This window comes from Corvus moneduloides, chromosome 6 (genome assembly GCF_009650955.1).
Source record: "Corvus moneduloides isolate bCorMon1 chromosome 6, bCorMon1.pri, whole genome shotgun sequence".
Taxonomy (NCBI): Eukaryota; Metazoa; Chordata; class Aves; order Passeriformes; family Corvidae; genus Corvus; species Corvus moneduloides.
In genome coordinates this window covers 60,192,942-60,218,300 of record NC_045481.1, presented here as the reverse complement: position 1 = coordinate 60,218,300, position 25,359 = coordinate 60,192,942, and the positions used below count along the sequence as shown (strand labels likewise).

Here is a 25,359-nt window from a genome sequence, read left to right as displayed (position 1 = left end):
GGGAAGTTGGGGTGGAGCAGAGTTGGCACTGGAGTTGTGCTGCCTTGGGGCAAGTCCCTGAGTAGTGTGGGTAAAGAATCCTGCCCCAGCCCCTGCACCTCATATTGCAGCTCTGGGTTGCTGGACAGGTGCTGGGTTAAAAGAGAACAGAACTGGAGCATTAGTAGGAACTGCTGAGCTAAAACTGCTTGAAATGCAGAGGATGGGAAAAGCAATGCTCAAGAATTGAGTTCTCACTGTAGGCAATGAAACAAAGTGGCACATTATGGTGTATTTTGACCCCAAGGGTGAAATCTTTAATTTTAAACCAATTTTAGTAGAAACTTGTTAATAACTGAGAAAAATATTTACACTCGGCCAACTTGATTAAATTACTTCTAAACACAGCTACATCTTTTGCCTAAGAGGAAGTGGTGTTATTTGAAATTACTATCACATGAGATTTTTTTTAAGATTTTGTACCTTAAAGAAGTACACAAGGGCAGATGCAACCAGACCTTATAAAGGAGCCAGGCATGGACCATTTCCTGTGGTGAAAAATCCTGCTGTCTTGAACTATCTATCAAGAATAAAGATTAGATGCTACTTGAGACCTCAACCTACTTCTTCTATGCCAAATTGTAGAATAATCCAGCCACCTGCCATGTGGGTGTATAAATGACACAGAAGGGGAACGTTTTTTCTGTTATTTTTTCATTTTCACCACATAAATGGCATGAAGCATTCATGTCATACTGTGCTGGTTTTATGGCATTATATCATGTGATTGCCTTGCTTTTTGTGGCCTATTCAATGATACAAAGTGCAGAACATTAGGTTTTTATTTTTTCTAATATAATGGGCAAAAATTGGTTTTGGCACCTGATGCCCACTCTAACATGGGGTGAAATCCTTTGTTATAGGTTGTGTATCTGCTAAAATAGCAAAGTTGGTCCTGTAATTCTGACAACAGGGATCTGGGAATCACTGTTTTAGAGCAGTAAGTCCTGTAGCTCAGAATTGATTTTGCTTCCTAAAAACCTCTCATTGCAGCTTTTCTGTCCCCCATCCTCCCTCATTTGTGGCAACATGTCTTACATTACAGCAGAGTTTGTCGTGGGTCCCCTGTGCTGTAAATAGGAAAAATAGTATAGGATCACTACAGCTGCAGGGACTGTTTTAGTCTGTCTTCCCTTGCACATACAGGTGACTCCTCCCTCTGCCCTCTGAAACTGTGAGTTTTCCATTTGGTATCAGTGGGAACAGATGCTTCCAAAGGAGATAAATTTGTGTTGTAAAGCTTAGCTCTCTATTGTGTAGCTCCCTTCTTTTATTTTTTTATTTTCATTTTTAAAAAACTTTTTGTAAACTGGAACATAGCAAGGATCTTCTAAGAGTGAAATACACCTAAAACTGGATCTTGGAGTTTAAATACTTGTTGCTTCTATGATGGGCTGTCTACAGATGGCATTAATATCTGTCTCTGTTTCTCTCTTTCTACTTCAGCTCATTGAGAATAATAATTTTCAAAATTTACAGCCTCTTCCTGGGGACTGGGGAAAATAACAAAGCCAAGATATGTGGGAGGAGAGTGGGGTTTGTGTGTGTATGTGTCATAATTTTTCTTCGTCTGTGGAGGACTCTACAGATGCTCATCATGCTGTTTGGAAAGTGAAGCAGCACAGCCTTGAAACATGATATTTGTAGAATAATTTGGTAAATGCTGATGATTTGGAAACCTCGTGTATTGCTCTTACCCGAAGCCTTCCTTTTAAGGAAATGTACTGACAAGCTGTGGTAGGAGGACCCTGCAGTATTAGGTACAGCGATCTTGTTTGGGAAATGGTGGAAGTAATTTAGGTTTCCTTCATTGTAACTAATTATGGAGCCAGAAAAAAAAGTTTCTCTTTTACAATAGCATTGCTCACATATTTAAATTATGTCCTCTGCTTTAGCTTTTTGTTCTCTGATACTGGCATTGCTTTTAATGTTTTTTGATATCATGTGAGGGCCAGTTTTCAGACAGGATATTCGGCTCGTCTTGCTTCGTGACATCCTAATCGCTTCGAAATGTAGTCATTAAAAAAAAGAGTAAACATTATTGCTGGTGTTACTGCTAATGGCAAGAAACGCAGAAAAGGGGGGACACATGTGGCAGTTCTATTTAAATAAAAGCTTACTTTCAGAAACAAAGGCTTATGGAGAAAAAGGGAGCTCTTAGTACCCCAATCACGTTTCCTGTTACGGATGAACCCACAGCAATGGATGCTATCAAAGTTGTCATATTTTATTCATGAGTTGTGGTATGCTTGGGTGAAATAAGAAAAGCAATGCTCCAAATCATAATTATGGTGTAAAAAGATAAAACAGTTATTATTGTGACTTTTTAAAAGAAATTATTAAATCTCTCAAATAAATCATATAAAACTCATGGAGAATGACTAAGTATGTTAGCTATTTATGGCTCTTTGTTGTGGGTGTTGTGAAACACTTCACCAATAGCGTTTATACTTATTCTGGGAGAAAAATATAAATGTGTGCTTATGTATGTTCCAAGAAACAAAGACATCTAGAATATTGAGTATAAACATAAAGAGGCTGACAGCAGAAATTATACTTCAGTAGAGAAGGACTCTGACAAATGTATTATGCCTCATGCTATTATCATGCAGTTAATAAATAAAACAGACACCCAGGATTTAATTTGCTTTAGCAATAACATGAAGGGATTTTTTTCCTCAGGGAAAGAAAACAAAAGGGAGAATTAGTTCGTGAAACATGTGTTGTTTAATGCTTGTATAAATCATATATAGAGTATAAAAAAACCCCAAACCATAACATTTTAGCAATATATGACCTGTGCTTTAAAAGTAATTAAAAAACTATTTAGACTGTCAAGTCTTTGGGAGTTTTTGAACCAAGAGAGCACTTCAGCGTATGCTTGCTCAAACTCTAGGATAATTTCATTGTCTTTAGTTGATTATTCATGTGATAAAATGACTGGAAATGAAAACCTGTGTGTAGGTGTACCCAGGTCTGTTAGCTGCATTAGGCATAGTAACCTCTCTCCACAGTGAAGAAACTAAGTCAGATTTCTGCTTAGCTGAAATGTCCCTTTTAATGAACTATTTTAAGTAGTATTTTGGTTTACACATTTAAGAATGCAGGTTTTCACCAGGGAGGCAAATTGTAATTTCTGTGTGGCCTCACTGAAGCTAGACTGGGATTTTCAGCGAAGTCAGAGTAATTTAGGCATTCAGCTTCTCTCCTGCTCCAGTGGAATCTGGTACTTAAAATTTTTTTGAAATGTGTTACTTGTTGGCTGTATCTCTTATATTAGTGGTAAACTTAGGAATCATAAAGCACTTCAGAAGTACTTGTGATTATTTTTTTAAAATATTGTTGCCATGAATTATGAGCAGTATTTATTATTACCTGGAAGAAAGAAGAAGAGTGCTAAATGAGAAATCAGAATGATTACATATTGCTTACAAATATAAATGGATTAATCTCTGTGTGTTCTATTAAGCTTATATTTTATTTCTGGATTGCCAACACACTTGGAGTTATAGTGGAAGGAAGTAAGACCAAACCTACAGTTAGTACTTATTTGCAAAACTTGCCTTCTTTGTCTGATTTTTAGTTCTAGGGGTTCCTCACCTTGTGGTACCACCTTAAGTTTCCTTTAAACAAATGCAGAACGTGTTTTGCAAGTTTTGGTATCTATTATTATAATTTTTAAAAGCAACCTCTAATATTTTTGTGTGACTTCAAGCATACTTGAAAATGCTTTGTAGAAGGTGAAGAAAAAAGATGTTTAGCTTGCTTTTGCATGAAGCCATATTTTTGAGTGGCTCATTATTTGTGTGTGACATTAGTATTTAATATACTCTTGAAAGAGATCCCTGAAGTGGCCAGTACTCCTCCTGTAAAATTGGACAGCACACTGGGAATGATTCTTGGCAATTACTCCATTTTCCTGGTGTTGCCACTGGCTCTGTTCACAGTGTTGCTGGTATAAATCCATGTTCTTTCTGTTAAAATGTTTTCATTTTCCAAATTTTGAAAGAGCAATCTTTATAGCCACAATAACGTGATACCTTATCTAATATAAGTAAAGAGTGGAAAAGATGATACAGTCAGTGACTCCTGAACTAATTAACTAACAACACATGTAATTTGATTAACTCACATGATTTAAAAGCAGATTATGTGCTTTTAGTGATAGTGAACTTCTGGAGCATTTCAACGAAGAATTTAATTTAAGGGGTCAACCATTTGTAAACAGTCTTGATTTCAGCACGAATCCCTTGAGGAAACAACAGGGCCTACTTGAGAAGACGAGCTCAGCAGCCACTTAAAATGCTTGAAGTAAGTTCAAGGAGCTGCCTTGAGTAACAGGTGATGTGTTGCCTCAGCAAGGTGATGTCTGTTGTTGACAGCAGGAAACCTGCCCCAAGGCCCCTTAGCTGACCGCAGGCTTCTGATTTTGGTCCATAGCAGCCAGTTGGTTTGATGACAATGTCAGTCACTGGGCTTTGAGTGTAACCAGGCTGCTGCTTCTCCTCGTGCTGCTGGAGAGGTGATTCCAGTGCTTTCCTTGGTCATTCTGCCCATGTGGGTGGAAAAGACAAGGAAAAGCCCTGGGGGCAGGAAACCAATATGAATTTTCATGATATAGGATTTGCTACAGCACTCTGGCGCTGTGGTTTCTCTGCCACTGAAGGCACCTTTGGCTGGCTGGGGCTGGAGAAGCAGAGGTGGCTGCCTTCACTGTTGGCATGTGTTCATTTCCAGGTCTTGTGCAGTATCTGCTGCTCTGTTTGTTCCAGAGTACTCAGTTGCCAGGGTTCAGTTTGAAATGCTGATAAAGCAAACAGAGGACTTAAGACTCTCTGACAACTACTTAATTAGCATGAGTGTGGTCACTCTAGCTGGTGCTCAAGTCAAGGCAATTTTCAAGAAGTGAAGAGTCTGACGCTAAGGCATTAAATCACCTAAATTAGTGGATGAGGAGAAACTGTGATTTGATAATATTCTCTGATTTCTTCAGTGACTCAAAATGCTCCTGCCGCTGGCATGTGGAGTTCTAGGACTGGGTTTGCAATGATTTCCTGAAAGGATTTTTATTTATATGTATATATAATTTTAAATGCTACATGAATTTTGTTAGGAGAGACCTATTTGTAAACTAGTTTACAAACATGTATATCAAAATGACAGCAGTATATGAGCATATATAGCCAAGGGTAGTTTTGCATGATGCAAAAGTAGAGTTTACATTGAATTACTATTTTTCCACCTAGCAGAACTGCTTTTGCTGTATAGTCATGGGAACTTACCTTTGTGACATTAGCTGTTCACCCTGGTAATTGCTCCATCCTCTAATTTAATGAAAACCCATTAAACCAAAACAATAATTAAAATGAGACATCATCTCTGTAGGAGTCTTGCATATTAAAATCACCAAACATTTCACTGCAGACGGATCTTATTCTTGAGAAACACTGTTTGAAGCAACATGTAAAAAGTGATTTACAATGAATAATCAGAATTTAGAAAGCTGTGCTGTTGAACATGATTTCCTACAGTTTATTACTGACTCTGAGTGGAGCTAGCAAGGCAAAAACATTTACAGTGTCTTCTTATGCTGGTGAGAATACACAGGAGCAGAGATGTGCTTATGAGAATACATCATGCCCTCTTTGGGCCTCCCTGGCAGCATAGTTTTTCAGAGGAGGGTAAGGTGTTTTGACCCCTCTCTTTGGGTTGCTGGCAAGTAGAACAGATGGTCCTGGTCCCCACTGTTCCAGTGCAGGGGCCCCAGAGAGCAACAAAATGCTGGCTTAGCACCTTAACATAAATTTACATTTATTTTCCCTTGGCAGTACCCCCAGCTTACTGAACCCCATCATTTAGCTTGGGTGGAAGCAGTGCAGGCAAGCGGGTCTCTGCAGCACGGTGGGGGCTGTCTGCAGCCTTAGTGCTTATGGCTCAACTGAGCTCCCAAAGTGCTCAGAGAGATGTGCATGGCTCTGTGCCTTTTCCTGCAACAGAAGCATGTTGTGAAGTTTTCTATTTTCTTTGCAAATAAAGAGAAATTTATGTGAATTTATCCCCATAGCTCAAAATAAAAAATTGGTGGTATCTGCAAATATCTGCATTTTGCTCTTGGTAAGTAGGGAGGGACAAGTACCTGAAGCATTTCTCTGCTTGGCAGTGAAATGATTAGTTTTGGAGAAGATCCCCATAATTAGTGTTAGCATCCCTTCTGGAAATTTTTGTGACTTGTGTAGACTGAGGAATGCTTCTAGAAGGGTGGAAACGAGTGGGAATGGGCATTTATCCCTGGTGGTTTGCGTTGTTGGTTGGTGGTTTTTTTGTTGTTGTTTATTTTGTGTGTGGTTTTTTTTTGTTGTTGTTGGTTTTTTTTGTGGTGGTGGTTTTTTGTTTTTTTTTTTTTAAACCAGTTCTTCAAAAGACATTTTTTGAGACCAGTGTGCAGGAGGGGGGAGTAGGTGCACTGGATCCCACGTGACTCAGAGGCTTTGGTGAAGCAACTGCTTCAGTGAACAAGCATGGTTTTGTGATGCTGTTGTGTGTTTTCATCCTCAGCAACTGTTAGGAACTGCCTACACCGAGAGTTGCTAGTTTTGGATCATGCTTCTAATCTTGTTTTCATTTTTGTAAAGCTGGTGACTTAAAAAAGTGGGGCACTGGGTGATTTTTTGTTTTATTTTTTTTAATACAATTTTCAGTTTTATTGGATTTTGCCCATAGCAAGGTAAAAGTCCAAAAGCTGTAATATTCAATTCTTTAATTGCTATAGCTTAAATCCAGATTCTCTGTTGTTGAAGGATTAATTTCTACTTGCTTGTCCAGAGTGACTGTTCAGAGGTTCTTCTGAAAGCATGTTGAAGCAAATAGCTTTAAAATGATTGAAGTTACCAATAAAGCAATATGTTCTGCAGTATGTTCTCTGCCAAGGGAAGTAAAAGGTATTCAAGCAGGCTAGTGAATGATAAAATGTACCTATTGCTTTAGAAAATGAGTTGATTCAGAACTGAATTTTAGTATTTTTCCTCTAATGGAGGCATCTCGTCAAGAAAAATTATTCCCCAGATGGATTAGGATTCAGCATTTAACAACTGGTGAACATTTTTCATCACTTAACATTCCATCCCAAATGGTCATGTATTTCCCTTCGTACCGTGGATTGTTGTCACTGTCAAAGGAAGCTTGGCAAGACCTTTGCTTTCTTTCCTAGCATTATCCTTTTCCTTCTTTAACTCATTTTGTCTGCTTCTGTGTGGTGGTGATTTTCTTACACTGTTTCTAATGGAGCTGATGCCAACTCCTCCATTTCTCTTATCTGGGACTTCTAATATGTTCAGGGTTATAAATGGCAAAAGCCTGAGGTTTTAATTTTTAGTTGCTACAGCTGGTGATGCATAGAGCATTGAATCCACACAGGAAGATGTGACTTGAGGGTCTAAATCAGGTTGGGTAAGGACTGATGGTGACCCTGAGTTATTGTACCAAATTCCATTTGTCATTTAGGGCTAGTGTGCGCTGAAATACCTGCACAGTTCATAGATATGAGGTAAAGCCAGGCCTTACATCGTTGGCCCCAGAGCAGCATCGCCATTCATTTGGTTTTAAGGTGAAGTGAAAACACCTATGTTAAAATAAAAGTTTGAGACTTATATGGAAGGTGCTGATAGTGAGTACTGTGAGTAGTTACAGGTATGGGTAAGATTTCTCAGTGTGGCTCAGGGTGTAAGAACTTGCTGCAGCTGGGCAGGGTGCTGTGGTGTGCTCTGCAGCCAGAGCTGTGCTGTCAGTGTAGGCCTGGGTGCTGCTTCCTCTTGCAGCTCTTTTTGGCTTGGCAGGGCTGCGCTGGTCAGGGGCTGAATGGGCTCTCAGGGGACAAGGCATCCAGGAGAAGGCAAGGTGGCATCTCTGGGTGTGGGGGAGATTGGGCCAGGGAGGGGGGGATGGTAGCGACTAAATGGCTGTTGTTGTCTGTCCTGGCAAACTGGACCACTGGTTTGTGTTTGGCACTTCTTCCTTGGACCCACAGCTTAAAGAAAAAAGAATTAAAATCAAGCAACAGATATGCTCTCTCTGACATAGGTGTGTCTTGTGCTTTTGTTTTGCTGAAGGTAGAAAGTTACCTTTACTTGGTACTCTGAGATGATTTGTGTCTCTTGGACTTGCCTATAACTGAGTATGCTTTCTTTCTTTCCTCGTTTAATTTTAGAAACACTCTGGTATGTTTTAAAAAACCCTCCAGACAGTCACTATTTCAAATTAAGAAAATATAATCACATAGAAGGGCATATGAAAGTCGTATCTGTGTTTGTTTATTTTGCTGAGATTGCATTATCATTCAAGCATGAAGCAATGTTTCAGTGAAGATTGCTGTATAAACCTATGTTGTTCTATATTATGTAGGAAATATGACATTTCATTACAAGCAGACAGTTATTTTTATAGAGAGCATAAAAAGTATTTTGCCTTTCAGGCACCTGTGGTGAGGGGGTGTATGTATTCTCAATTTTTCTTCTTTTTTTTTTTTTTGTCGAAGTGTGAAAATCTACCTGGAAATAGAAGGCTCTTATTCTAAATGGATTCTACTCCCAGTTCATTTGTATGGTATTTTCTGCAGAAATCAAGCAAAACACAAACTTGACGTTCCTGGGGATGGTGTGTGAGGGCAGACACTGCCAGAGAGGTGTGGGGGGCTGTGCCATGCGGGCAGGAGCTGAGTGATGTAGTGTTGTCTGCAAAACCCCTCCTTCCCAGCATCTGGGTTCCAGGTTGCGAGCCCAGGTTGTGCTCAGCACTGGGACAGTCTCAGCTCCAAAATCCCAGGCTGTGTGCCCTCTGCATCCCCACCAGCCTTGCTGGGCTTCTCAGCTTACCAGTCCAGTTGCATTTGCCATCTCACCGTGGAACTAATGGGAGAGTTCCCTTGTAGTTACTGAGATTGGGCTGTGAAAAGCAGCATTTCTGTAGACATTTTTGCATCTGCAAGAAAATTTTTCACCTGTGTAGTAGGGATGCCTCAAGGTGCTGGTAATGACTGGACTTGCTCCCCAAATACATAGCACTGTACTTAGAAGTGTGTTAGTTTCCAAAAGCCTGGTTATATAACTTTGTTTGTACCAGTTACACTAGCACAGTGTTGCAAAGCAGTCTGTCAAAACTATTTGTTACCCAGTAGTTTGGACCCAACACTCTGGAATTTCAGAACTTTGGATTTTACCGGTTTTAATCAATAGTGAACAAATATCAGTGTTTCATGTGGTTTTGGTATACTCATATCTAGGAAGAAGTGGTAGAGACTAGCAAAATATTTCAAAGTATGTTTCTAGCTGAAGTAATCAGTGCAGTGATGAACCATAGATGATTCCGAGCAAGGAGCCTTATATTTTTGTATAAAATTTGATGGATAGGTGGTGGGAAGTGGCCCTTCCTATAATGAGAAACTGTTGTACTTTGCAAGGCTTGACTGAAGTTTAAACATATATGTTCCACTGACAGCACTGCCTGTGCTTTCATGTTAAAGAATTTTTGAAAGCTTTGTTAAGGCATATTTTATTTCTGGTAATTGTGACACCTTTAAGAAAAAAAAAATTGTAAGATATGAAGGTTTTAACCTTCAAAAAGTGATAATTATCTTCATCTGTCACTTCTTGGACACTTTACCTCTGAGTCTTACTTGTGCCTTGGAACTAGCTACCAGTGGGTTGTCTGTTTCTGTAGATATCAAACTGGATATTGGCCAGTTTATGGGTCTGTGGGAGACATGGTTCTGTATCTCTTGCATCAGCTTTTTAAAAGAAAAATACATGATATTTATGACCAGTATTAACACCTGCTAGGTGAAGATAATTATACAGATAATGAAAGCTAATAGATAAAGACAAAATCTGGTCTTCTGTGCTGAATTGTTTATTCTTCTATTCCACTGTATGATGGCAGTGGAGAGGATTTCTGCTCTTAGAAGCTTTTTCCTCTGCTATGATAAAAGTGGCACTGGACAGACAAATAGTTTATTGCTGTAAAGTGGGCCCTGTATTTATTTATCAGGGGAACTCGAGCCCCTGGCAAAGATTTTTAAAAGATGACTAGTGTTTTGGATGTCTGATCTGTAGTACTTCTCAGGGGTGAGCCTTTCAGAGTGCAAGCATGCTACGAGTCTGGGTGTGTAAGCTCATTTGGAGGGCTTTAAGCGGCACAGAAAAAACTGAGACACCCAATTACCAAACATGCTTGAATACCTTTTCCTTGGAATTTGGTTTCAGTCCATGGCATTCCCTCAGTAGTTGTGTGTTTGAGGTTTTAGGTTGTTTTCCAAGCCAGTCTGTCTTCTCTGTCAGCAAAGCCTCATTTAATGACACAACGGGGCCTTTTTGTAGCATTGTTTTGTTTTTTTTTTTCCCTGCAGTGAAATTCTGAATTGTAATTTTCATCACTCTTTTGTGTGTTACATCACGCATGCTGGGCTGGATTCTCAGCATTCAGTGGAGTTATCTGGTTTTTCACCAGCTGAGAATTTGTGCCAGCATTTTTGGCTTCAAAGTAAAACCTTTGGAAAGGAAGCACACTGGGTTTCTAATTGGTTGTGACATACAGGAACTACGAGTGTGTGACAAAGGCCCAGCATGAGAGACATGGAAATGGGCGGGAAGGTGAAATGCCATGATTTCTCTGTTTCGTTGTTAATTGTCTTTCATAATGATGATGTATAGTGAATAAAAGGATGAGTTAAAAAGGAATACAGTGGGAGATGATGCATTTGATTCTTAGAAGATCAACTATGAGAAGGTATGCTGCTTGGACATCATCAGGATTAGTGAGGCTGGAATGCTTCTGCATATGTCTGGTCAGGCTGTAGTTTAATAAATATTGTATGAGCTGTCATACTTTGCTTGTTTAAAGTGAGAAATCCCTGAAACGGCCGTGGATTGCGAGCGTCTTGTATTTATTTCTCGGGCAGGAGCGCAGCCGTATAGCATTATTAGCAATAATACATCTCTGCCTTACACTGTGCAAGGACGGGTTTCCTGTGATGTACGAGGGAGAGGTGGTAACAGAGTCAGTGGTAAAAGCTGAAATTGGAGCTTGGTGAATTGTGTTGGGAGAGGCAGTGCCTGAGATTTCTCAGAATTTAGGAGCCTATTTATCTGACTGCAGCAAACCTTATTTACAGCAACTTAATCTGCTCACAGCAGACACAAATGGCTCAGCATCCTGTCAAAAAATCCATCAGAAAATCAGTAGCCGACCAGTTGTGAACTTGTCAAAGTGACAAGTGGGCATGCTGACAGAGATGGCATTTAGGTTTTTCATTGAAAAAATGCAGTGGTGGACCATGGTAGATGACTCTCAAAAATGAAAAATATTGATGTGAAAATGAAAAATGTGATCTGAATCTTTCTGACTTAGCATTTTTACTAGACTGTTATTTCCCTTTTTTTTTTTTTTTTTCTTTTAAAAATAAAATTCTTAGATACAGAAAGAGAAATCCATGCAGCGCCCCATGTGAGTGAGAAGTTAATTCAGCTCTTCCGGAATAAAAGTGAGTTCACGTTTCTGGCCACTCTGCAACAAAAGGCATCGACTTCTGGAGTTATATTGTCCATCCGAGAGTTAGAGCACAGGTAAGAGGAATTTGTTTCTCTCTTGCAGCAGCAGCAACATAAAAGATACTGAGTGCTCAGTGGTCTGTTTGGACAATGTGTTGAAATGGTAGATGGAAAATCTAACATACAAGTTAGAGCCTTTCTTCATAGTTTGCAATTTGCTACTTTTTTCTAGTTCTTTTTTGTTAGAGGAGGAATTCATTATTTATGTGTCCTGGTCTGTAAAATAACTTAAACAGAGAGATCAAAGCCAGTGTAGTATAAATGCAATGCACTTTGGAAGTTACAAACCTTGTAATGCAATTTTACTGACTAGTTTATTAAATGTGCTTTGGAGTTTGCTTTTTCATAAAAGTTAAACTTGCATGTTTCTTGCTTCACTATGTTTTATAACATTGTAAAAGAATATGTTTTCTTTGAGATTCAGCAACTAAGCTATTAAACAATTAAGCTACTTGTGCTTCCATATAATACTGTGTATGTTTTCTTCCCAACATAAATACATTATATTCCTATATCATGTATGTCTCTTCCCCCCCTTTTTTTTTCTGGTTGTCAGTGTAGGAAGAAAAAGAGGTCTCTTTGATTATCTGTTTCAGTGGCAGACATCAGTTTACAAAAAAAGATGTACTTTGTATTATGGTCCATAATACAATTCCAATGACGTTTTGATGTTTCAAAGTCTGTGTTGCATCAAACAGTCTCCTATTTGTAACTCTGTGAATGCTTTTTTAATAATTTCTTCGGTCTTGAAGGACCTTTGTTTCTAGTCTGACACAAAATACTCGTGCTGGTCTTTCCTGTTGTAATACAAGTAATGAGACATTCTTTGGTTGCTCCCATTTCAAATCTAATACCAGTTATTCTGCAGCGCTTCTATTAAAAAAATCCTATTGGTATTTGTCTTAATCATGTATGTTGCAGTGACTGCTCTCTTCAGCCCGGCCAGCACCTGCGGTGTGCAGCAGGAGTGGGAAGCAGCCGAAGGCTCGAGGCTTTAAAGCTGCTCCTCTGGAGTTCAGCTCTGCCCAGGGGAGCTGAAGCCCCAGGTGCTGTGGCTGTCAGCAGCCCCTACGAGGGAGAAGATAAGAAGTTGCAAGGAGGCTTGTCTGTGGATACAGTTTCAGGTTTATTGCCAGAAGGGAGTCCAGGGAGAACAAGCACATAGTAATGGTGTGCAACAACTTATAACGGAGAGTGTTACAAGGGGGAACAGCCTGGCCATGGGCCAATGGGGATTTCTGGGGGAGGGGATATGGATAGGGATGGACATTCACACAGATCAATGGTCTTAAGGGGAGGGAAAGGGATCACATGCCCCAATGGGGCGTCGAGGTTTAGGGGATTTCCAGAGGGGAGGTATCAGAAAGGGGCAGAATCTCAGGGGATTGACAAAGGCCATACAAGGATAAACAGGGAGGGTTGAGGTGATGGACACCGAACTTTCTGGAATAACGGGAGGAGTTTGGGTGATTGATGGAGCACCGACTAGAACAAGGAGAGGAGAACAACCATGTAAGGAGCATTGGGGGAGTGGCTAGAGTTTGGGGTGTACCAACTGGGAGGGGGGCAAAGGAGTAACCAGGTTAAACCATTGAAACATATGAAACATATAAGCATATCATAAAACACCACATCACCACATCTCCCCCTTTTTTGTTTTTTCAAAGAAAAATTTTTAAAACTGTCTCTCAGTCTCACACATCCACTCCGGCAGAGATACTTCCACATCTTCTCTGCTGTCTTCTTTGATTTGGATGTGGTTCACTTGAGGGGATGCGGTGGTGATAACCAAGAAGCAAAGTCTTTTTAATAAACTGAACATAAATAAAACTAACAGAATGATGAAAACAACCCAAAGGAGGTCTTTGACAATTGAAGAAGTCCACCTGGAGAGTCCCCACTGGTCCAGCAGATTCTCTAGCCAGCCCTTGGATTCGATCTTGATTTGCTGGACGAGATTCTGCATCTTTTTCAGCGTCACTCTCACATCTGGGACTCGGGATGACAGGTTCATGCAGCAAAGACCCTCAAATTTGGTGCACTTGTGGTGGATGAGGAGCAGGTAGTCAATGGCAGCCCGGTTCTGCAGTGTCACCTTTCTGGTGATTTCCTCGTCTTTGAAGAGGTCACTGATGGCGATTGAGGTCAAGTTGGCTTGCTTAGCCACCCAACACTCTAGGGTGCCCAATTCCCCTAGAGCCTTTGCCGCAGCTATCCAGGGTAAGAAAAGGGAGGTGGCGGAGTGTTTTAGATGGGACCAATGAAAAATTTCAGTGTTGCAATTTTCATCCAATTCCTCCATGCTTCTCTTTTTGCGAGCCAATCCAGTTTTATTCTGCCAATTCTCAATTTGAAGCAGGTTGGGGGTAAACAGGGACAACTGCCCAAGTGTACACAGCCCTCCGAGAAGGCGAGAGGGGATGCCAGCCCAAATGCGATCGCCGCAGTTTAGGAACACCCCCTTTGGTAGCTGGCAGGGTGATCCATCCAGGGTGGATGCCATTTTTACATGACCTATCTTTTTGCACCACTGGGCAGCCTGGTATTTTGGATCGTGCTGGGCAACAGAAATATTGTTTATGGGTTGGAGGGTTAAACATAAATTGAACACAATAAGGGGCGGATGAGGTACTTATAATATTGAACTCAGCAGGCTCATCGGATAGCTTTGGGAGGTCTCCCACCCAGTCCCGCCAAAGGACTAGGGGGTTCCTCACTGGGACTTTCACGGTCCGAATAGCAAAAGACCGGGCTACCCGATGAGTCTGCTGGTTCCAGTTGTTTTGGATGGAAACTAAAAGGGGAGGGTATTCTGAAACATTTAGAGGAATCCCCACCAGGCAGGTCGACATAGGACCATCTGTGGCTGTCTTGCTCAGGCAAATGTGGTCCTGCTGGAGGGTCTTTGCTAGGAGTACCCAGATGTTGGTCTTCGGCTGTGGAATTATTCACGGCGATGCTGAAAGGACCAGGGTGAGCAAGATGACCAGTTGGCTCATGTCTGACATTCTTCGGGTGGTGACTTCTTAACTGAGGATTAAAATTAGAAATCATTACCAAAGAAATCAAAACATAAGCAAGAAAACTCAGGGAGAAAAGGTGATTTGGGGAAGTCTTGGGGATGGTGGTGCTGCTTCTTCCTCCCAGTGCAGATGTCCACCTGGGGCTCTGGGGGTCTCACTGGATGTTTTGGAATATAAGGCTTCACCCACGTTTGTGGGATCTACCTCACACCCAGGGGTGTGGACACGCACGCACATCCACAGCCCCACATGACTAGCTTGTATGGCCCCTCACCTTACCACGCTCCAGGTCTTTGATCAGAACTGGTGGATGTTCTCATAGAGGGTGGTTGCTGTGTGGTCCAAAATGCCACATCACTGGTGGGTTCAAGTTGTCAAAGGAGCAGTTCAAAAAATTGATGGTAAAGAGAGCCTTGCACAAACGGTCTTGTGGGGATGACTCTCTACTATCTCCCCATTGATGTCTCAGAATGGATTTGAGCATCTGATGGGCACGCTCAATCACAGCTTGACCAGTGGGGGAATAAGGGATGCCTTTCTTGTGTCTTATTCCCCATTCATCCATAAAACTTTCAAACTCTGTGGCACGATATGTGGGGCTATTATCTGTTTTGATTTCTTTGGGGACCCCCAAGACAGCAAATGCCTGCAGCTGGTGTTTTTTAGTGTGTATTGCTCTCTCCCCTGCATATGCGGAAGCATAGACTGCTCCGAAAAAGGTGTCAATACTGACGTGTGTGTATTTTAGACGGCCGAATTCAGGAATATGGGTGATATCTGTCTGCCACACCTCACAGCTAGCCAGCACTCTGGGGTTTATCCCAGTGCCTAATGAGGGGAGGGCTGACTGCTGACAATTCGGACACACGTTCACAATAGCCTTGGCTTGACTATGCGTCAGGCGGAACTGACGGACCAGTCTGGGCACATTTTGATGAAACATCTGATGGCTCAGTTTCGCCTGTTGGAATACCTTGGGCATCCTGGCCATCTCTGCGGGGGCGGTGAGGGCATCTGCTCTTTGATTGTCCTCAGCTATCGGGCCTGGTAGGTCTGTGTGTGACCTCACGTGCATTACAAAGAACGGGTGCTCTCGGTGGGAGACAAGATACACTAATCTCGAGAGCAGCCAGAAGAGATGGTCGTTGGAAGCCTCCTTCAAGACAGAATTTTCCACTCTTGCTACCACTCCTGCTACATAAGTTGAATCAGTAATCAAATCAAATGGTTCAGGAAACCTCTCGAAAGCCCTGACGACAGCGGCCAACTCAGCAACTTGAGGGGAGCCCTCAACATACTCAATATCTGTCTCCCACTCCTGAGTTTGAGGATCCTTCCAGGTCATCACAGGTCTGTAGGATGCTCCAGATGTGTCTGTAAAAACTGTTAGGACTTCTAGAGGTCTTCTGCTCCTTATCTTTTGGTACCAGGACAAACTGTTCCTGGAACAATTTATGGGCAGGAGCATGGACTGAAATTTCTCTGGTGTCGCTATCCAAGGCTACCTGAAGGGTGTCATTTTCAGCCATAAGCTGTTCGAATATCTCTTTGGTCAGCTTGGCAGAGGACAATTTGTCCTGCTCCAAGCGGACTGGCAAGTGAATACATGCAAAGTCACACCCAGCCAATTCCTGAAGTCTTGCCTGAGCCTTCTGGATCAACTGGGCCATCAGTTCCTGGGGCTTGGTGATAGTTTTGGACCTGGTGTTGCTCAGGAAGACCCACTCTATAATCACGAGGTGGTCTTTCTGGCCTTGGTCCCATTGGAAAATGAGTCTGTTGAGGTGTTGCAATTTTCCCATAACAATGAATTTAAAAGCCAGACCTAATTTGCATTGATGCGCCTGCCTCTCGCACATCTTCACCTCCGCCTTTTCCAGGGAGGCCCTTGTCTCCGGGGTAAGAGCCCTAGGAAAACTCAGCTCCTTTCTCCCCTTCAATAAATTGAAGAGGGGGGCTAGGTCTTCTGTTGTAATCTCTAGCCAGGCTCTTACCCAACCTAAAGCACCAGACAAGGAATGGAGGTCCGCTAACGTCTGTGGATTATTATTAATTGCCAATTTTTGAGGAACAATGGTCCTCTTCGTGATCTCCAGCCCCAGATATCGCCAAGGGGGCATCCTTTGGACTTTATCTTCTTGCAGGGTAAACCCTGCTTTGGTTAAAACGCTGACAACCTGGTCAAGTGTGTCTCTAAGTAAATGGTCATTGGGCACGCACACTAGCACATCATCCATATAGTATAGGATGATGGCTTTCCCCATGGTGGCACAGATCGGGGACAGCAATGAAGCGATATACTACTGGCAGATTGTTGGGGAGTTCTTCATCCCCTGCGGGAGAACATGCCAGTGGTAACGCTTCATTGGGGCTTCTCGGTTATTGGTGGGAACCGAGAAGGCAAACCATGGAGCATCGGCAGGATTGAGGGGAATTTTGAAAAAGCAAGCTTTTATACCAATTACGGCCAGATTCCAATTTTGGGGGAGCATTGCTGGGGAAGGCATCCCTGGTTGAAGGGGCCCCATGTCCACAATGATTTTATTAATCCCATGAAGGTTGTGGAGGAGCCGCCACTTGTCTCTACCCGGCTTCTTGATAACAAAGACCGGCTGAAAATTGGCTCGATGTTTCCTTGAGCCAATTGCTCCTCAGCGAGTTTGTTGAGTGCCTTTAATTTGTCTCCACTTAGCGGCCACTGATCCACCCAAACAGGTGAATCAGTTGTCCAGTCAAGCTTTTGAGTGGGGCGCTCCACAGTGGCCGTAATTAAAAATCCCGAGGGGTTTTTGGGATCTCCAATCTCATCCCCCATTGTGACATGGCATCCCGTCCCCACAGGGGTGCTTGATAGTCTGTTACAAATGGGCGTAAGTTGGCCAAGTTCCCATCCGGTCCCTCAATTTGCACAATGCTCTCTGAGATCTGTGCCAATTTTGTCCCTCCAATTCCCTGGATACGTCCAGCCACGGGTTGCAACTCCCAGTGTGATGGCCATTCCCTGCGGAGAATGATCGTGTAATCTGCGCCTGTGTCCAGCAGGCCTTCGAGACAAATAGCTTCATTGCTTCGCTGGACATTGCAATAAATAATTGGTTTGTTTTCACCCACCACTTCTGCCCAGTAGACACCTGGTGCCTTATGCCCTACTGGGATTCCTGATGGTATGGGGATGGCTTGGGCAATGATCTGCCCTTTGGCCAAATAGAAGGGTGGGTTCACGCACCGTGCCACAATTAGAAGTCCTGCTGGGTCATTTGTGAGAATGGCCGGGCATACCTCCAATTCTTGGGGTGTGTGTTTGGTATCTCCGTGGCCCTGTACTTACAGGTGATCTCTGGAGGCATCAATCTTCCTCCCAGTGAGTCCACTGCAACCACCATCCATTGATCCGTTTAAAACCACTGGTCTCTGTCAGTTGTCCATGCCAGTGGTGGCTGAGGGTGCCATATGTCTTTGGGATCCCTAGAAATAGAAAGAGACCCTCCGTCTGAGTCATGGTTTGGTGTCCTGTCACGTCCGGTAGTGTATGTCCTCCTTCTACTTCCCCCTTTCCCCGCAGGTCCTGCCTCATTTTTGTCCTCATGCGAGGCTGGACTGTGCTGCGCTCCTAGTTTTTTTTTGGAGTGGTTTCAGGTGCCAGTGGTGGTGGCGCTCTCCCCCCCTTTCCCGTACCGCATCCATCAGTGCACTTGTGCAAAACTGAGCAATGTGCCCCACCCCCTGACATTTAAAACATGTGATTCCTGGAGCTCCCCCCCTTTGCTGCTGTCTCGGCTGCGTCGGTCTCAGGGACGTCTGTGGGGGTGCTGGCTGATGGGCGGCCAAAGCTGCGGGTGGAGCTGGTCTTCTCAATGGAGGCCTGGCATCTATTGCGGTGGCCTTTTCATGCAGGCCTCCACCAACGCAGGGAGTGATGGTTCTGGGTAGACTGGCATCCTGGTGATCACCCTCTTACACGCTTCGTTGGCGCTCTCCTTGGCTACTTTGAGGATGATCGTCGGGTGCGTTGTCTGATCCGCAACCTCCCTCTCCACCTGTGCTCTAATTTTGTCAACAAACTCAGTGAAAGATTCATTGGGGGCTTGTCTTATGTTAATAAAGCTTTTAGGGGCCTCTGCGTCGGGTGTGGGAAGGGAAAGGAAGGCCTTCTCTGCTGCCCCCATGACCCTCGAAAGACCAGCCTTGGGTATTACTCGGGCCTGTTCTCTGGGTTCTCTCCAGTCCCCCTCGCCGCACAGGTGGTCAAGTGTTATCGCTGATTGGTCGGCATCAACAGCCGTGTCTTGGTTTCTGCAGAGCTCAATAAGGAGTGGCTGCAAGGACCGTTTCCACGTCTGCTCCCACAACAGATACTCAGTTGGGGTGAGCAGGCATGCAAACAGGTCCTTTATGTCCCAAGGGACAAGCTCGTTAGAGGAAAAGGTGGCCTTGAGAAGACCCTTGAAATACTCGGTTTTCCTGCCAAACTCCCTTTGAGCCTTGCAGAGCTCCTTTTTGTTTTGGTAGGAGAAAGGCTTCCATCCTCGAAGGCCTCCTCCTACCCCACCATAAGTAACTGGTGGGGCGTGGTAGACTGGCTCCGGTTCCGGGTTCCGGGCCCCAGGCCCATCACATCCGGCTCCGATGTCGTGGGAACCGGATGCTGGAGCGTGGGAACTGGAAGTTGGGAGTGGGTAGGCAGGGTCAACAGAGAAGTGGGAGGGGTCAGGGGCAGGATTGGTATTCACCCCGGAAAAGGCAGACCGGTTGTGGAGGACATCCCACGAGGGAGGAGGAAGGGGCTCAGGGTCCTGGGAAAAGGGGTGTGGCTTCATTATGACCAAATTGTCAGTGATGCCAGTGTCACAGCAGAGATGTCCAGACAAGGCTCCCCAGTTAAGGGGGAGAGGACTTTGCTATTTTCCTATTCTTTACTCTTCTGTCACCTCTACTTTCTTACTGGTCTTTCTTTTACTTTATTCCTTTTTGCATTTTTCGGGCCATTGTCTCAGACTAGAAGAATATTGTTTTGCATTACAGAAGGATCCCTCCCTCCATCTCTTCCCGTTTTCCTTCTCTTACTCTATCATTCCTTCTGCATTACTTTTCAATTTCTCCAAGCTTTTCCAGGCTGTTGTAGCTCTTTGAAGTCATGGTTAACAGGATCAGTTTGCCATGTTAAGAGTTTGTTTATTATTTATTTGAGAAAGAGGACATTGAGGACAGCCATTGAACAGAAAAATGCTGTCACATGCTTGCACTTAGCAAAATCCAAGGTCAAACTAGGCAGGCAGTGATGATTATACAATGCAAGGCACACGGATTTTTAGATATGGCATCTACTGAATGCAGCTCCTTGAGTCCTCTATCTTGGCAGGCAGAGGCCTGTAGTGAGATGTGCTGTGCAGGAGTAACCTTGGTTGAACAAAATACACTGAGGTTATCTATAATATTTAAAATGATGACATCTGCTTAAAAATATAAGAGTTGAAGGATTGCCTGCTAGTCTCGGTTAAACCTTTGTAGCTCTGTGTAGTAACTGAGGAAGTTTCAGTCTCTGTAATTCCATGCAGGAATCAGAACAGGCATGTCTGGTGTTGCTCCTGCTGTTACTTCAGATGGATTACTTGTGGGTATTCTTCTTTTTTGGACTCTCTGTGTATCCCTTAAAGCCATTGCTTGTTTCTCAAGTTGCTGCTCAGACCATGGTAAGGATCCTGCTTTCAGTCCCCCAGGTCTGTGATGACAGAAATTAATAAAGTGGATGACAGTGGAGAAGGAACTTTTTCACACTGATGAGAAGCAGAGAACAAATATTTGGGCCACTACTGAAGAGGACCCTACTTACATTAGATCGATGTAATAGCAGAACTTTCAGGTGGATAATTTTTGATGTTTTCTCTAACAACTCTACTCACTCTATAGCTTTGCATGGGAACTGAAATGGGTGCAGACCCATGTCACAGGGGAAGCCTTTTATTAATTGTTGCTCCTACTAAGCTTTTGATCATTATCATAGTTCTGTTTGTGATGACATCCACTTTTTTGGTCAAGCTTTTGCAATTTCCCCTGTGTCTATGAAAACAGACACTGCAAAGAGAATAATAAAGAGCATCTTTTTCATCATGAGTAAGATGTGTGGGAACAAGTATAAGGGTACAATTGTTACTTAACCAATATAGTTTTTGACTATGGAAAAACCAAGAACTCTCCTCAGTTTCTTCTGTTTGCACAAAATAGGAGATGTTCTAGTTAAAGGCTTGCTTTTTTTAACTTACCAGCATACCAGAAGAGGCCAAGTTAAAAGTTCAAGCCTTCATCCTTGACCTCATACAGGAGGTCAACAACAACTGGAAAAAAAGAAGCTGTGTTAGCTGTTGGTACCAGAGTTCATATTTCTATGGCAAGTGTCTTTTTTTTGTTGTGCACAGATTTAATAGATGAGAAATAGATGTTATTCCAAGCAATGAAAAGGTGTGTGTATATATTCTGCCTTTTGATGTAGTGGAGATGATTGTCCTAAGGTAGTAATGCATAGAATGCCCGGCTTAAATTTCATTTCTTCAGTAAGTTTTAGCAGGTTTCTGTTTTCCAATAGAATGGAGCTCTTAAGCTGAAGATAATGAAATAAGGTTAATACCATTTTTCTCGGAGTCAGTAATTTAGATATACTATTTTGTTATTCTGAATGGATATTTCCTAGCAATTAGAGATTTGCTGTTAATTTATATCATCATTTGGTGGACAGGATTTATACTACAATGATGAGAATGCATCTTTGTTAACATTTTGTTGAATCAGTTTAATGATAATAAAGACTTTGTTTTCATGCTTTGAATGTATTAAAGTAAATCTTGGAAAATGGAAATCTTCATTAACACAGGTAAGTTCTAATTGGACAGTCTGATAGTTTATGCAGTCTGTGTATATAGTTATCTGGAGTATAGTGGTAAATCTGAAGATTATATTTTCTTTCCTAAATTAGAGATGATAAAAAATAGTGTAGGATAGACAGACATGTGACTTGGGGATCCAGAAGGTAGAAACTATTTTCTTGATTGGAGAATTATGCTAGCCAATTGTTCCTAGATGAGCTTTGTGAGCTATTTTGCTCACAACCTTTGACTCTTTAGACCACCAAAACACTTAGAAAAGGCCATCAAGATATCTAAAATCCCGCCCCCAATGAATTCCTCGTTTCAACAGTGATTTAATACAGTTTCACCTGAAGCTCTCTGCCTGCTCCCTACCTGCTCTGGCCTTGCATGGTCCAGAGCCCAAGAACATAAATTAGATGGAATCAGCATTGCCTTTCAGCTGTTTATTCTCTGGGTTTGAGATAGGTTGGACAGGTTGATGGTTCTTCTCCACCACTGGCCAAGATCAGCATCTGGAGAAATATGTCAAGGATGTTCAGGTACCTATATGTCATTCTTTCTGAAGAGTGTTTCATAATGGGAGATCTCACCATTATAGAACAAAGGACTGAGTCATAAGATGATTGTTTCAAAGATTTTCTTACAGGAAGCATTAAAAACTTAAATTTTTTTTTCTAATTTTTTTTTTTTTAAATATGCTTGTAACCTATGTCTAGGACCTGAACTTCCGAACTTTATGCCATGCCAAATATTTGGAAATCTGTAAGCTGATTGTACTGCTATAGTGAAACGGATTTACTGAGTTGAAAATCTGCCCCTTCACTATGTAGCAGCAAGCTGTGTTGATATAAATATTCAGGGAGATTCTGATAAATGTGTCAGGCTCATAGTGAAAGACTTTTATTCCTTGCAGGTCAGTTTTGGGTAGGGAGGTAAAACAGGCATGGAACTCCAGTCCATTGTTGGTACTTCCCCCCGGGTGACACCGTGAACGGCTCCTGAGGCTCTTGAGGAGCAGATAGAAAGCCGTATGTTCACAAATAACAGTTGGAAGGCTACCAGGCCATTATATGTTTAATTAAAACCACAAAGGGATAATAAGCTAGTTAAATTCACTGAAACCTAGCTGATGAAAAGAAGCCTGAGCCAAGTGAATTCTGACCCTAGTTGTAAACCTGAAAAATTGGATTTACTCTCTGCTATGTTTTAGATTACTCTATGGAAGATGGGGCATACCACATATTGGATTCCAAGATGCCCAGGATTCAGAAAGGGAAGGAAAAACTCTGCAGATGTATCCATTAACCTTTCTCTTTTAGGGTAAAGGGCACATCTTTATGAATATTTATATGTTGAATTGCTAAACTGGAAAGCTGTAAAGAGCATATAAAGATTGAGCCTTACTTCCACCTCTCTGAATGAGGTGATGTGAAATATATGCGGCATCTACATGTTTTTTTCCTTCTCAAAAGGTCTTTAGAGATGCAAATGCGAATAGAATTGTGCTCACCTGCTCCTGTTCTTGGGGTTAAAGTACGCAAAAGAGTAAAGTGAAGAAGAGCTGTTACATAAATCTTCCACTGATTTAAGCATTGTGAGAGAGGAGCTACTACTGGAGGAGTTACCTTCCATCCTGTGGCTTCCTGCTGAGAGCAGGTGTTTTATGTACACTAGGCTGACAATTGTTGTCTCTCTGAAGCATTAACATGCTGCTCATAACCAGCTGTTGAAACACATTCATTGGACCACGTTGGCAATTGGAGGAGACTGGCTGACAGTTTGAAACTCTTTAAACCCGAATTTGGACAGTGCAGAAATGTTATGGTCAGCCAGGAGCAGGATGTGTGGGTCCCCCAGGAGTCTGCTCCGACATGCTGAGTTATTCTGTTTGATTGTTTTATGACCTTCTAATACAGGCAAAGAACCAGAATGTCTCAAACTTCCACTAAATGCAACTTTCTGAAAACTATCTGCTGAATTTGGGCTGCTCATTAAGAATGTAACTCCCCTAGTTAATAAGACAGTTAGATGTCTACAACATGTTATTAATGTTCATTTGCATGGTTTTTGGTAGTCTGGGTGATGTGTCTGGTTTTTTGGGCTTTGTTTGCAGTTTTGTAATGATGCCTGTGTGCTTTCTTCGCTCCAGGCACTGTCTCCAGAAAGGGAGGGGGCTAGCAGTGCCTGCCCTGATGGTTGCTGGCTGTGGAAAGCTGCCACAGTGTGTGGCAGTGGGGCAGGGAAGAAAGTGGAGGCTGCCTGGGACTGAGGGCATACGGATGGAGCAGATGTGTACTGGGCCTTGGGAGCGGGCAAAGGAGAAGATTTTTTTTTTCCTGAGAATCTAGGAGAAATGTGTTTGTTGTGTGTTACCCAGTGTGCAACAAGTCAATAATTACATACTTGAGAGCGACATCAGTTATTTTTTCAGATCTGCACAAGCCTGGGTGCTCGGTGGTTTCACACAAACCAAGCACACCAAGAGGACTTTCCACACCGTTATTTAGACACAGAAGTTCAGAGTTGGTAACTTTCCAAGTACAGCCCCTCTATTACTACTGGTTAGTAGTTTCCATACAAGTTTTGTAGTCACAGCTAACTTGTGTGCATGCCCAAGGGAAGGGTCCTCACCTGGGCAAGGGGTCATTTTGACCTATAGGTGTGATATTTTATGTTATAATGGAGATAGTTCAGCTAAGGGATGCACAGACCTTGAGTTTTTTGCCAAGTTGGCAGTGTATAAATAGACATACAAGGATATATTGATTTACTACACCCTTACAGTTTATTAGTTCCAGGATGCTCTTCACTAAGGGATGGTAACTGTTCCACTGATTAAGTGCCCTTTCTTGCTGATTAGAAAAGTCTTAATTAGCCAACTTAAAGTATCTAAAGAATACTGACCAGTCCAGACCTAAGATGATTTTGGCATATTCCACATTTTGCAACATGTGGAATTTGTCATAATGTAAGAAATCACTGAAAAGCTGCTGAATTTGAGAGATTAGAGGGAAGAACCTTTCTTCTAAGCACACCGCAGTTAGGGTAATTTGTTTTCAAATACTGTAGTTTCACTCAGGTGGCAGACCTCATTAGTCTAAAAAGCTGTTATCCTCTTGTTTTATTAAAATCTGGTATTTAGAGACTGTGGATTTGGGGATCCCCTGAGCTGAGCTGTTGCTGCAGTGATGAGCATGAGGGAGGGTGGAACTGGACAGGGCTGTGCTTTGGTTACAGCTCTGCTGGGGGCTATCTGGTCACACTGGCATCTCTAGGCTTCCACATACCCACAAAGATCCCTGGGCTAATGCCAGCTCAGAGTCCCAGGTTAGCCTTAAAACGTAGCCAGCCCCCATACAGAAAGTCCTCAGAAACCAATGCTTTGTGGATTGCAAATGGTCCACTGGGGAAACAAACCTTTGGCCAAGAGTTGTGGGTGATGAGCCCTGAAAGGACCCCGGCAGGATAGAACTGCAGGATGTGAGTGTACAAGGTGACTTGGTTTTGGAGTGGTAATATGCCAAGGAATGAAGATTTTCTTTTGTCAGGTTACTTTTCAGTAAAGTTAAGACAGTGTTTCATGTGAGGGTGGTTTTTCTGTTGTTTTTGTGTGGGTTTGTTGGGACTTTTTTGAGGTACATTTAAGGAGTCATAACTTCACCTTACTCCAGGTGATACTCTTTTCTGTCCTGCTGGCTGTGCTAGCTCTGAAGCCTGCAAAGATGCTGTACTATTTTTAGGTGCAATGTGGTACTGCCTACTTGGTTTATTAGGACTAGGAGAGAAACCAGGCTTTTTTTCAGATAGTAGGCAGGTTGCAGCTGTGGTGAAGGTAGATTT

General features: G+C 42.5%; 1 protein-coding gene across 3 annotated transcripts in view; it reads left to right on the top strand.

The window, feature by feature from the left end:
• The window catches only part of NELL1 (neural EGFL like 1), a 366,267-nt gene that overhangs the window by 13,416 nt on the left and 327,492 nt on the right, over positions 1 to 25,359 (top strand). For all 3 annotated transcript variants that reach the window (XM_032112441.1, XM_032112440.1, XM_032112439.1), the window contains exon 3: positions 11,501 to 11,651. In XM_032112441.1, the coding sequence (XP_031968332.1) occupies positions 11,501 to 11,651 (151 nt within the window). The remainder of the gene's footprint in view (positions 1 to 11,500; positions 11,652 to 25,359) is intronic.